The following is a 12,036-nucleotide window of genomic DNA, read 5'->3' on the forward strand; positions in this document are numbered from 1 at the left end:
ATTCTGTGCATAATTATCTCTTCTTGTTTCACTCCCAATCAAAGATCCACGCATATCTCCAACAATTATTTTTAATTCTCATTTATTTGTTTCCTTCGTTTGGTCTATTGTTTTGCATATTTAAGGCCCTTTCTTCTTTGTATTTTATCGTCAGAAAAAGGCATATGCCAAATGAATAAAACTCTTACTACCAATTTCTATATGGTATCAGAGCGGGTTCCTGAACCCTAAAAAAATATATACACTTCGGCTTTTTCTTCGCCTCCCATTCAATCGACTCCTGCTCACCACCATGGCTGGTGATGACCAGAACCGAACTAAATCCAATCCGCTGCTGACAACCTAAATCAATCGAGTCCAATCCCGGGGTTAAACCGTGAGAATTACGAACAGTTCATCAGCTCGTTCACTAATGATGAGATAATCCAGTGGATGGCAAACATGGGGGCTAGATTAGGCGATGATGGCAACTGGATCGTTGATTCAGGGTGTACCGAATACATAAGCTACCTTCTTAATTTGTTTCATGGCAACTTAAAAACAACACACGAACTACCGGTAAGAATTCCAAATGGAGACTCTATACCTGTTAAAAGGAAAGGGTCATCCACCTTACCAAATGGGACTGAAATCCGAGATGTCCTATACGTTCCAGATTTTACTTGCAACCTATTGTCGGTTAGTCGGCTGACTCGAGACCTTCATTGCACTTTAACTTTCTTTCCGAACTTCTTCGTAATGCAAGACTTGAATTCGAAGAAACTGATCGAAATGGGTAAATGTCAACATGGCTTATACCGGATGAAGATGGCCGAACGAGAAAGGAAGGCTATGTCGGCATCGGTGGAGGTATGGCATAAAAGACTTGGTCATGCTTCTAGCGCTAAACTTTCTCATTTTGATTTTGTCAAGAATGTGTCTTTTAAAACTATTGATTGTGATTCGTGTGCTAAAGCCAAGCACACCCGGTTACCTTTTCCCATAAGTTCTATCAAAACCAAAGAATGTTTCGAATTGTTGCATTGTGATCTTTGGGGAAGGTATAGAACTCCTTCGTTTTCAAGAGCAAACTATTTTTTAACGATTGTGGATGACTACAGTCGATCTGTTTGGGTTTTCCTTCTAAAACACAAATTTGATGCGGGTGACCATCTGATATTTTTCTACAAAATGATCAAAATGCAATTTGGAAAAACAATTAAAAGGATTCGTTGTGATAACGAGGGGGGTTATTTCAAACCGAATGCACAACTTTTATGCTCAAGAGGGCATAATTCTTGAGACCACTTGCCCACACACACCACAACAGAATAGTGTTCTAGAACGTAAGCACAGACATTTGCTCGAGACTGCATGAGCACTTAGATTTGATGCAAATTTGCCAAAGAAGTTTTTGGCCGAGTGTGTCATGACAGCGGCCAACATAATCAATCGTCTCCCATCAAACTCCATTAACAACAAAACCCCATTTGAAATTTTACATGAAGAAGAACCTGATTATGAACATATGAAGATTTTTGGTTGCCTCGCTTACTTTCAAAATACTGTCACAGATGGAGACAAATTTGAATGGAAAGGGAAACCCGGGGTATTTTTAGGTTATCCACCAGGAACCAAAGGATACAAAATATATGACATTACCGATAGCAAAATGGTGGTGTCAAGAGATGTGAAATTTTTTGAAAATGTTTTTCCTTTCAAGAGCATGGATCGTATCGACAAAAGCGAAAATGAGAAACTTTTTGATTTTCCGCCCTGGTAGTACAATGAGACAAATGAAGGCGAACCCTTAGTCAACCCTCATGTTAATGGGAATGAAGAAAATCAGAATGGAGAGAATGCCCACGGTCATGAGGATGATGTCGGGACCATCAGCCATGAAGTTTTAGTTGAGGCATCGTCGAACACCTCAAACATTAATGATCACGATCTTAACAATACACATATTGCAGAACATGAAATGCAAAACACTGTTGGTCCTTCTGAACAAAACACTTCGGTTCGAGAGGAAGAAAATGCCCAAGTTCGACCATCCAGAGTTCGAACCCAACCAGCACGCTTCAACGATTACAATGTCAAGCTTCCCCCATCGATAGACCATACTCGACCCACAGCTAATCAAAGTTCATCCACGCTACATCCTCTAGCTTGTTACATCTCTTATGATAATTTTTCTCCCACCCATAAAGCTTTTTTGTCAACTATCGACTCATGCGATGAGCCCAAGACTTTTCGTCAAGCATCACTGAACCATGAATGGCGAGAAGCCATGAAGAAAGAAATTAAGGCCCTTGAACAAAATGGTACTTGGACTCTTGAGACGTTGCCCAAAAACAAAAGTGCGATTGACTCAAAGTGGGTTTACAAAATCAAGTAAAAACCAAACGGAGAGGTGGATAGATATAAGGCGAGATTGGTGGCGAAGGGTTTTACTCAGCTCGAAGGGGTTGATTATCATGATACATTTGCACCAGTTGCAAAGTTGGTTACTATTCGTACCTTGTTGGCCATGGCTGTCAAAAGAAATTGGATGATTCACCAACTTGACGTGAATAACGCCTTCTTGCATGGGGATTTAGAGGAATAAGTCTACATGAAGATTCCAGATGGTTTTGCTAAACAGGGGGAGGCTCGTGTTTGCAGATTAAGAAAATCGATCTATGGTTTGAAACAGGCGTCACGTAATTGGTATCAAAAGTTCACAAAAGCTCTCGTTGAGCTCGGGTTCAGACAGTTAAAGGCAGATTATTCTCTGTTCATTTATAAGTCAGAAAGGTCCTATGTAGCTACGCTTATATATGTTGATGATGTAGTCATTGTTGGAAACGACTCTGTAAAAATACAACACACTAAAGATCAGCTCGACGAGATGTTCAGCATCAAAGACATGGGTCCGTTAATATTTTCCTGGAATCGAAGTCTCTTGTACTAAGGAAGGTTTGGTCTTGAGTCAAAGAAAACACACGCTAGATATCCTGAGGGATAGCGGCCTGGAAGGGTGTAAACCTAGTTCCTTTCCCATGGAACAAAACCATAAGCTTGGGAAGGGTGAAGGAGAAGATAAAGTGGATAGCAGTCAATACATGAGGTTAGTTGGTCGTCTCCTTTACCTACAAGCCACCAGACCTGACATCACCTACACAGTGAATGTCCTCAGCCAATTCGTGACAGACCCTCACCAGAAGCACATGGATGCAGCAACTAGAGTTCTGCGGTACTTGAAATCGACTCCAGGACAAGGTATATTGTTACCAAAAGAAGGTGGCATGAACTTATTGTCATATTGTGATGCGGATTGGTTAGGATTCCCTTTGTCAAGAAAGTCTCGAACTGGTTACTTGTTATCTCTCGGAAGAGCACCCATATCATGGAAGTCAAAGAAGCAATCAGTAGTTTCAAGATCATCTGTAGAGGCAGAGTACAAAGCCATGGCTACTACTGTCAGCGAGGTGATTTGTCAAGGTGGATGTTGAGTGAATTAGATGATAAACAAGGAGAACCAATTGTTTTCTTCTGCGATAACCAGGCGGCTAGGCATATAGCGAAAAATCCAGTCTTCCATGAGAGAACAAAGCACGTAGAGATGGATTGTAACTTTGTCCGTGAAAGAGTTGAAAGCAAAGAAGTTGAACCGGTTTATATTAGCTCCAAAAATCAAGTTGCAGATTTGTTAACCAAGGCCCTTGGAGCTCAGTACCTCAACTCTCTACTGTGCAAGTTGGGCATTCGAAATCTACATGATCCAACTTGAGGGGGAGTATTGAAAAGGCATTATTCTGTGCATAATTATCTCTCCTTGTTTCACTCTCAATCAAAGATCCACGCATATTTCCAGCAATTATTTTTAATTCTCTTTTATTTGTTTTCTTCGTTTGGTCTATTGTTTTGCCTATTTAAGGCCCTTTCTTCTTTGTATTTTATCATCAGAAAAAGGCATATGCCAAATGAATAAAACTCTGATTACCAATTTCTATAATAAAAAATTATCTTTTGTTTGTTAAAGAATATCTATATTTAGTTTTCTTATGTGTAAGAACGGGTCCGTTGATTGAATGAAGATTATCTAGTTCTATTTGGAGTTATTATTTTTTGACCCGACCTGAATCCAATAGCCCACCCAAACATATAATCCGAAACATAGCGATAAGAATTTCTTTTGGTCCTATGACTATTTGCCTCGCGGAATCCTTTAGTTGATTTCTGATCTGAATCATGGTGTAGTAAAGTCTAGCTTGATCGAAAAATAACATATTCAAAGCATATATATTTTCTTAAACATAGTAAAAAACAGTTACAACACAAAGAGAAGCATCTATTACAATTAAAACAATGAACTGAAAACAACACCTTAAAACTATATTTGAAAAAAAATCCGATATCACATGAAATATGAATAAGTTATATAAATTAGGTTTTGTATTTTGATGTAATAATTTCTTGTAAGTTTATCACAATAAACAAGTCTTGTTACTCTTAAAAGCCGCAAATAATAATTGTTCTAATCGCAAAAAGAAAAATTACCGTTTTTTTTGGGTAGAGGGAGAAGTAAGTAAATGAAGATAAACGGACATTTATGTCACACCCTGGCTTTGCGGAAGCGTGGGTTAATTTGGTGTGACTTCTTAATACCATAGCTTAATCACAACAAAGCTATATGAAAGTAAAACAATGCAGATCATCCATTGATTCATGTTTTAAGATAAAAGTACCACAACGTAGTTTTAAAATGTCGACACATGCAACGATAATAGAACATAACTAAATAAAATCTTGTTCAAAAGACACAACCACCAACATAAAACAGACGCAGTTTAAGAACTGTGACTCGTCCAGGTAAAAGCCACAACCCGAAACTTGGATGATCCCATAACTCTTACGCAGCGTGAAAAACGCAGCATACCGTGCCAGATCCTTAGTTTCCTGAATTACATGTAAGTTGGAAAAATCAACAAAAATGTTTAGCGAGTTCATATGTGGTGAGTATGTAAACCTTTGTAAGTATAAAATTCCTGGTATGTAGCAAATAAGGAAATAAAGAGATCACCAATGGTTTGCAAGGCCATTGATATGTGTGAAGTGCAGTAGGAAGACTCAAACCTAGCAGATTTTTGCGTCGGGTACCAAGTCACCCCGAGGTCCGTACTGTTGGGCCTGGGGCTGGGCTCACTACACCCAGATAGATCTACCGCTAAAGACCCTCGGTCCTACACTGAGGATTAATGTAACACCCCCACAATTTCACCTGCGGAAACCCCACTAGGCGTGTTACGCATCAGAGTCGAGCCACCAATCACATTGAACCAATGATAAATATTTAAATAAATCATGACATTATTTTACCAAATTAAGTTGTCAACATAATATTAATTCTCAAAAATTGTGTAGCGGAAGCATGTAATAAGTTGTTTAACAATTGTTTCATAATAACGCTTAAAACCAATGTATCAATTGTAATTTAATCCAAGAGCCTCGATCCATGACCACTCCAACACTCCCAGATAGCAAGCTTCCCGATTACAAGATACCTAACGACCTGCGAGCATGTAACACGTGTATCAGACAAAGCTGGCGAGTTCACAGTTTTAGAAAACGTTTGTTACCCGTTGTGTATAAAACAGTTCAATAACCAATGCAAGTAATATTGTTAATATCTCAATTCCGAACAATGACGGCTCCTGAATACACGACTGCCCTTCCCACGTACTCCTATCTAGTACTGGGCCAGACTGGGTCATTAGTTCACCTCCGTCCTCTACAGGCACGGGGTGAGGGTGCCAAACCTAAGTAGCGCTACTAACTAATACCCGATGAGGGACTTACAAATGATGATAGGTGAGATCATTAACCAATATACTCGTTTTTACCCAATGACTCATTCCCCCCATGGAATACCCACTGACTGTCCCCAACCACTGGGACGCATGCTCGAATGTAGTGAACTCACCTTTGGATTGCTCGGTAGGACTAGATATTCGTGTACTTTCACAGTTAATCACCCAAGACCTATTATGGTTACCGAATATAATTAATCTCATGGACACAAGATCACGTATTCAACACACACATCCCACATATTGCATATAACCACATCACACAACGTTATGCACAATAAATATTCAAGTCACAGATCATTACGCATCATCGCTCAGTCGATTAACAACATTTAACAGTTTGTTACATGATTCAATTTTTGGTGCTGCCCATGGGTTCTAACAACATCATAGAGCATATGGCCCTTCAGGCCCAATATCGACTTAATGATTCAGCACATGTTAATATCCATTTTCAACACCTAGATTTGTACAGTCCAATAGACCTCGGCCAAAAACATACACGTATTAATCCGTTTCCAGCCTACCCTACCCGTACGCAGCCCAGCTATCGGTTACAACCCAAGTAAGTATACCACACCAAACCGTTGTATAACCGAAAGCATAGAATAACTAGTGTCATATATATATTAGACTTACTATGTAGCTATACAAAAGAAAGCATGCGGGGACCCCACATATCATTAGCGCCGCCCACCAAGATGATCCCATAATCAGCTCATCATCGTCACTTCATATACATTTCATTTTAAATTCATGTCTTTGATAACTACCACCACATGATGTGGATTTTGAGGTCCAATTAAAAGAAAGGGTTGTGAGGTCCAATTAAAAGAAAGGGTTGTGAGTCCTATTCAAAACCCCACATGTTATCTCTATTCTAACTTCAACAGCTAAGCATAACCTCATTAAACACATGATTTGATTAGACATATGTATAGGGTTTGACTATACTGATAATATGATTCGATTCCTCACATGGTTTGATTTTATTAAACATATATTACATCATAACCAACATTGTCAGTCATATGACTTCCTGGTGGGGTCGACTTGAGGGACCATAGAGTCTAGGGCTGCACATGTATACAATTATCTATCAACTATCCCTATTCGGTTTATTAAATTAATCACATCACATATCCATGCCATCAACATCATAATAAGCAGATTGATCCATGCGATCCCTAACACCACAACTAGGTTACACATCATATTTATTCATGCGGCTAAGGTCATACAAACAAAAGAAGACACAGTTATTAATACGAATCAATCATGAGAAATCACTAACCCAACAGACTTGATCTAATAATGTAATGCCTCGAGAAGGGGGTCTCCTGTTTCCGTATGCAGTATTGATGGGGGGGGGGGGTTTCTCCTGCCGACGTGAACAATAGAGGGTGTAGGGTTTGTGTTTGATATATTGTAATGATAGGGCATAGAGGAGTATTACGTTCGTTCAGTTATAAAGCCAATCATGGCAAGTGGGCCGATCCATATCAATACACATTAAGCATTACAACTATTGGGCCTAATATGGTCGAGACTCATTCAAGCCTTGTTAGTCTCGGTTCATGCTTGTTCGGACATGATGGGCCATCAGTGCAGCCCAATGGTCGACAGCCCAAGAGTATTAACGATATTAGATCTTTTAGTTCAGTTACTCGATGCATAGAATGTTTTGACGATATCTCAAGGTTAAACAACTACACTCAAGAAAACATGTTCATAATACGTCACACATTCCACTATTACATTTCAGGCACGAGCGTTTATTAATTAAATTAACGTAACGAATACGAACAAGGAATAACGAAAAGTAGAATACGTGACCACAAAATACTGACCTTAAGGATTGGGTTGTCACATCATCCCCAATTTAAAAGGAATTTCGTCCCGAAATTTGACACGCAAGCACGAAAGAATGAAGTGAGAATTCAATGTTGTTGCGGATTTTGCTCAGGTGTTACATCATCCCCAACTTGAAGGGGAATTTCGTCCCGAAATTCACCAGTGATAACCATGGTTGGTTCAACCTCTTGAACCATTGAGGATATTAAAGTTTCAACAGATCCTTACATTCCTATGTAAACTCCAGTCCACGTATTGAGGTTTAACAAATCCACACAATTGTCATACAACTTATGCTAGCGAACCTTGACTCCTTAGTCCGTGTTTTCGATAGGTTCCCTGATAAATACAACTGTTCCGATGACTTCAGATTCCGACGAGGGTATCATAAGGGTTTCATCGGACAACACAGTCTTACATCCATGGCATACATACCATTACGACAGTTATCCCACTCCATCAATTAGTCCGAGTTTGTGAGCCATGTCACCGTTTCATTCTAGTAATTCGAATGTTCCCACGCGTCGAAAACTAAGATTACCATATTTACTATAGCGTACCGCACCCTCCTAGGGTGATACTTTCGATTATGACACGTTCGTCCACAACAAACTCCCAGAGTTTCTTAAGCTTATCAGTTTTCCTAGCTGTTACGCGTTGCCATCAAACAATTTCCAATCTAAACAGTCTTCAAGAGTTTTGAGCTCAAGTCCTGGACCTGTGATTAGGTTATCACCCACCTTAATTCAACAAGGAGATTAGCGTTACTGTCCAAGCGATGCCTCAATCAAGGCTATATGCATACTAATACGGTAACAGCTGTTGTAGAGTTCACCCAAAGATAAGCGTCCTTCCAGTTCTACTACAGTTAACCATACACATGCTGACAGCATCTCCTCGTGTGCAAGGACGGTTCGTTTACTCTGATTGTTTGCCCCACGGTGATACGAAATGTCCATGCCTAGACGTAAGCCGAGGGTACCGTGTATTGCCTGTCATAAATCAGGTATAGCTCCAAAATCAGAGGTAACAGGAGTTGGCATCTCGTGCCTGAGACCGCCTCTCTCAGAAGAACATCCACAGCTTGTGAAGACCCGCTAGTTTTCTTGATTGTAAGAGAGTGTGCTGGTTCCGTGAGACAATTTACGATCACCAGGTGATATCGGTTCCGTTCTGAGTTTTAAGTAAACCAATGACAGATTCATGGTGTTTGTTCTCGTTTCCATATGGGTGTTTCTGGTTACTGCCCAAACAAGTAGGTTTCTGGTGTCCCACCTTGACTTTCGCACATGTCCAACATCGTTCACATGTAGTGCTATGGGGCCTTCCTGCCCGGTCATTCATACGAGGCTTAAAATCCTAATATCTCCTATCAAGTCCAGACTACTGGAACATCGGAGTCGGTGTGCTTTGCTCAGTATGAGTTCCATACAGTTGCTGTATAATGGGATCCATATTTGTTCCATGAGATAGCGAATATCGTCCGCCTCGCCAAAAGTTGCTTCTCCATGGCTTGCATGAACCCAGCTTGTGAATTCTCTTCCATCAGGTCTTCACTTCGAACAAGGTGAGTCTGGTCAGGTGGGTTAGAGTGGATAGCGAACTGCAAGGTCATGCACGTTCAGGTCTCACGGTCGTAATCATCCAAGAGTTCCATCCAGCGTTCTCATCAACTGATAAAGCTTCTTTCGTAGCCAGGGTACACGGGAGGCCCTTGTGCTCGATCTAGGTAACGCGTTCGGTACCGCCCAAGTAATGCCTCCAAGTGAATCTAAAGGCCACGATTTCTACCACCGGTTGTGTGTGTCGTGCTGTTCTTCTTTGTAACTCCATTACGTAAGTCGTCACTCTCTTGTGTTGCCTCGGCGTGTAACTGGGACTCCGATTCAAACATGATGATATACCACTGTATTACCCACACCCTCGGGTAAAACGATGCTCAGCGCTTTGCAGAGTTAAAATTCGAAAGTTGGAAAGGCGTCCTCCTGTTCTGTCGTTTGCAATCACATCACTCGGCTGTACTAGAGAGGTCTAAGTTTTGTGACCTCCGGAATCCTTGCGATTAATCTGCGGTAACATCAAGCGGAACCAGGTAGTCGTTGTAGCCTCGGGGAATTCTTCAGTGTCGATCAGTTTCCAACCAAAACGAGTCTTAGCGAGATCCGCGTGCGTCCCTGCTTCGTTGATTATATGACCCACCAAAGACACCTCTCGAATCCAGAAGTTACATTTATCGAGACTTCGCGCGATATGGCTCCTCCCTCAGGGGCTTTTCTAATAAAATGCAAGAATGTCTGTGATGTTCTTTTCTCTTGGGAAGGATTCGGAACGTCATCGGATAACATGGTTGGTTCACATGATACGTAAAGCTGCGGGTGTGTTGACCACCCCAAAGGTCATGGGATACAAAGTCGCATGGCTGAATTGTGTCGGATGCGTCGCTTTAATAATCTTTTCCCCCTGGACTTTCATCTGATAAAGCTTGTCCCTTGCAACTAGTCGACGGGTCGTCATTACACGGTCTTAGAAAACGGTTCCTTGACCGTCGCCTTGATGAGTTCCCGATAATCAGTACACACACTAAAAGGTAAGAGTTCGAGTATTCGGAGCTCCCTCTAGTCGTGAGATCAATGAGTTTCTGACTAATAGTTGGGGTGATATGTCTGAAAGTTCTTCGAGTTGTACATTGAGATTAGTCACAATAATTGATAGATCCTCGATCCTATCGCCCTTAGTCTAATCATTAGAATTAGTTGCTACTACGGCGAGGTCATCCTTTCATAGACACTTTCGGGGCTGTCACTACTAACATGATGCTAACCTTCTCACCACTCTGGTGCTTCAATGCATAAGGTGACGCTAAATTTCTTCTCACAGGGTGCGCCTGAGCGATTTATCTAGTTAATGAACCATCACTGCCTACTGCATCGTAACCACCAAGGATAGTAGGAGTGAGACCGGTGTCGAATGCCTGTCTCCCGTAAGGTCGAGTTGGCGTCCCAACTAACATGTGCGGTCGCAGTTGACTTGCCATCAGCCGGTTCCATAACATGTTTGGTTTTGCGAATCATCAGGGTTGAACAAAATTAGGGCGAAGCGATTTGCTACCCATCCGAACCACCATGTTGTTATTGTCCTATCGTTGCCCACATCAATCCTAACTTCCTTTCCGTGAGTACCACTGCCGGTGCAATTGTTACAATCACGCGGATTCCTCCTGTATTGTCATCGCTCTCTTGGTTGTGGTCGTTTTGAATTATCAACGTCCAATACATGCCGAAGGCACCTTCATTTCCATACAGTAGGCTATTATTATGAGTACCTGGGTGTCACGAATACTGTTACTCTAATGTTGGTGCTTGAAGCCGAACGCTACGTTCTTTCACCCCAATGTCCCTCTCTTCATACTTCGTGCCGAGTTCCAAGGTGCTACTCGTTGTGCTGGAAGTTACACATCCCTCACTAAAATCTGTTGTCATTGCTAAAGTCCAGATTGGTTTGTAACAGTTGACTCCCACGAGTCGCTGTCCAGAGTTAAAACTTAGATTGAAGTCAGTTCGCTGGTGTTCGTTGCTGGTATCGGGGTCGTCCAAACACTGAAGTCGGTAGGATACTACACTCATCCCTTTTGTTCATCATCCCAGCAAGCGATTCGAATTATTCCCAGTGTGTTTCAAGAGTGTTGCAAAAGTGATCGCACTTCGAGATTTAGGGCGTTAGTGTTAGGTTCAAACAAATGAAGATAAGTGAGGAAGGTAATAACCATTCATTCGACGCTACCACATCCAACTCAAGGACGTTCGTACAAGCACCTAACATTCTACACCATTTGCTAGGTGTTCTGATGAGTGTTCAGGTACTGTTTGCTAACATCGAGATTCGTAAAAGTTCGATGAGAAGTGGAAAATTCGTGCTTCAAAAAGTTTGTGTTCATGTAAGAGTCACTCACTGCTATGCCTCCTATAGGCTGTTGTGTGTCACATTATTCAAATAACAGAGCGGAACCCCTTTTTCACTTGTTAAGCCTCGCTGGGACTCGCGTTATAGAAGTGAAAAGACGTGTACACAATATGAAGGTAAGAATACTCAGTATATTCCGTACCAGCTTGATAGGCTGCTAAAGCCTCAGCCACGCGGGTGTTGATTAGGTCATTCAACTCAGCCTGAGTCACGGTGATGTTGCCGCGTCCGTGTCCTCGTTCACTCATATTTCTATAGTTGGGAATAAACCGATTTAGAAGTCGAAACGAGATGAGAGTCAAGTATCATACTGATATTCACGTACTACCAAGTTCACACATAGTAGGGCAGAACCCTCCTCACGCTCGATAAGTCTCACTGGGACTTGCAT

The 12,036-nt window shown here is 41.4% G+C and overlaps 2 protein-coding genes across 2 annotated transcripts; both read left to right on the forward strand.

The window, feature by feature from the left end:
• Positions 1-441: 441 nt before the first annotated feature.
• On the forward strand, positions 442-2,377 carry LOC110892024. Its single transcript, XM_022139414.1, has 2 exons — positions 442-849; positions 1,763-2,377. The coding sequence occupies exons 1-2, from the start codon at positions 442-444 to the stop codon at positions 2,375-2,377; spliced, it is 1,023 nt and encodes a 340-aa protein (XP_021995106.1).
• Positions 2,378-3,020: 643 nt separating this feature from the next.
• Positions 3,021-3,473, forward strand: LOC110892010 (secreted RxLR effector protein 161-like). Its single transcript, XM_022139411.1, has one exon. The coding sequence runs from the start codon at positions 3,021-3,023 to the stop codon at positions 3,471-3,473; it is 453 nt and encodes a 150-aa protein (XP_021995103.1).
• Positions 3,474-12,036: the final 8,563 nt, after the last annotated feature.

Source organism: Helianthus annuus, chromosome 2 (assembly GCF_002127325.2).
Source record: "Helianthus annuus cultivar XRQ/B chromosome 2, HanXRQr2.0-SUNRISE, whole genome shotgun sequence".
Lineage (NCBI taxonomy): Eukaryota > Viridiplantae > Streptophyta > Magnoliopsida > Asterales > Asteraceae > Helianthus > Helianthus annuus.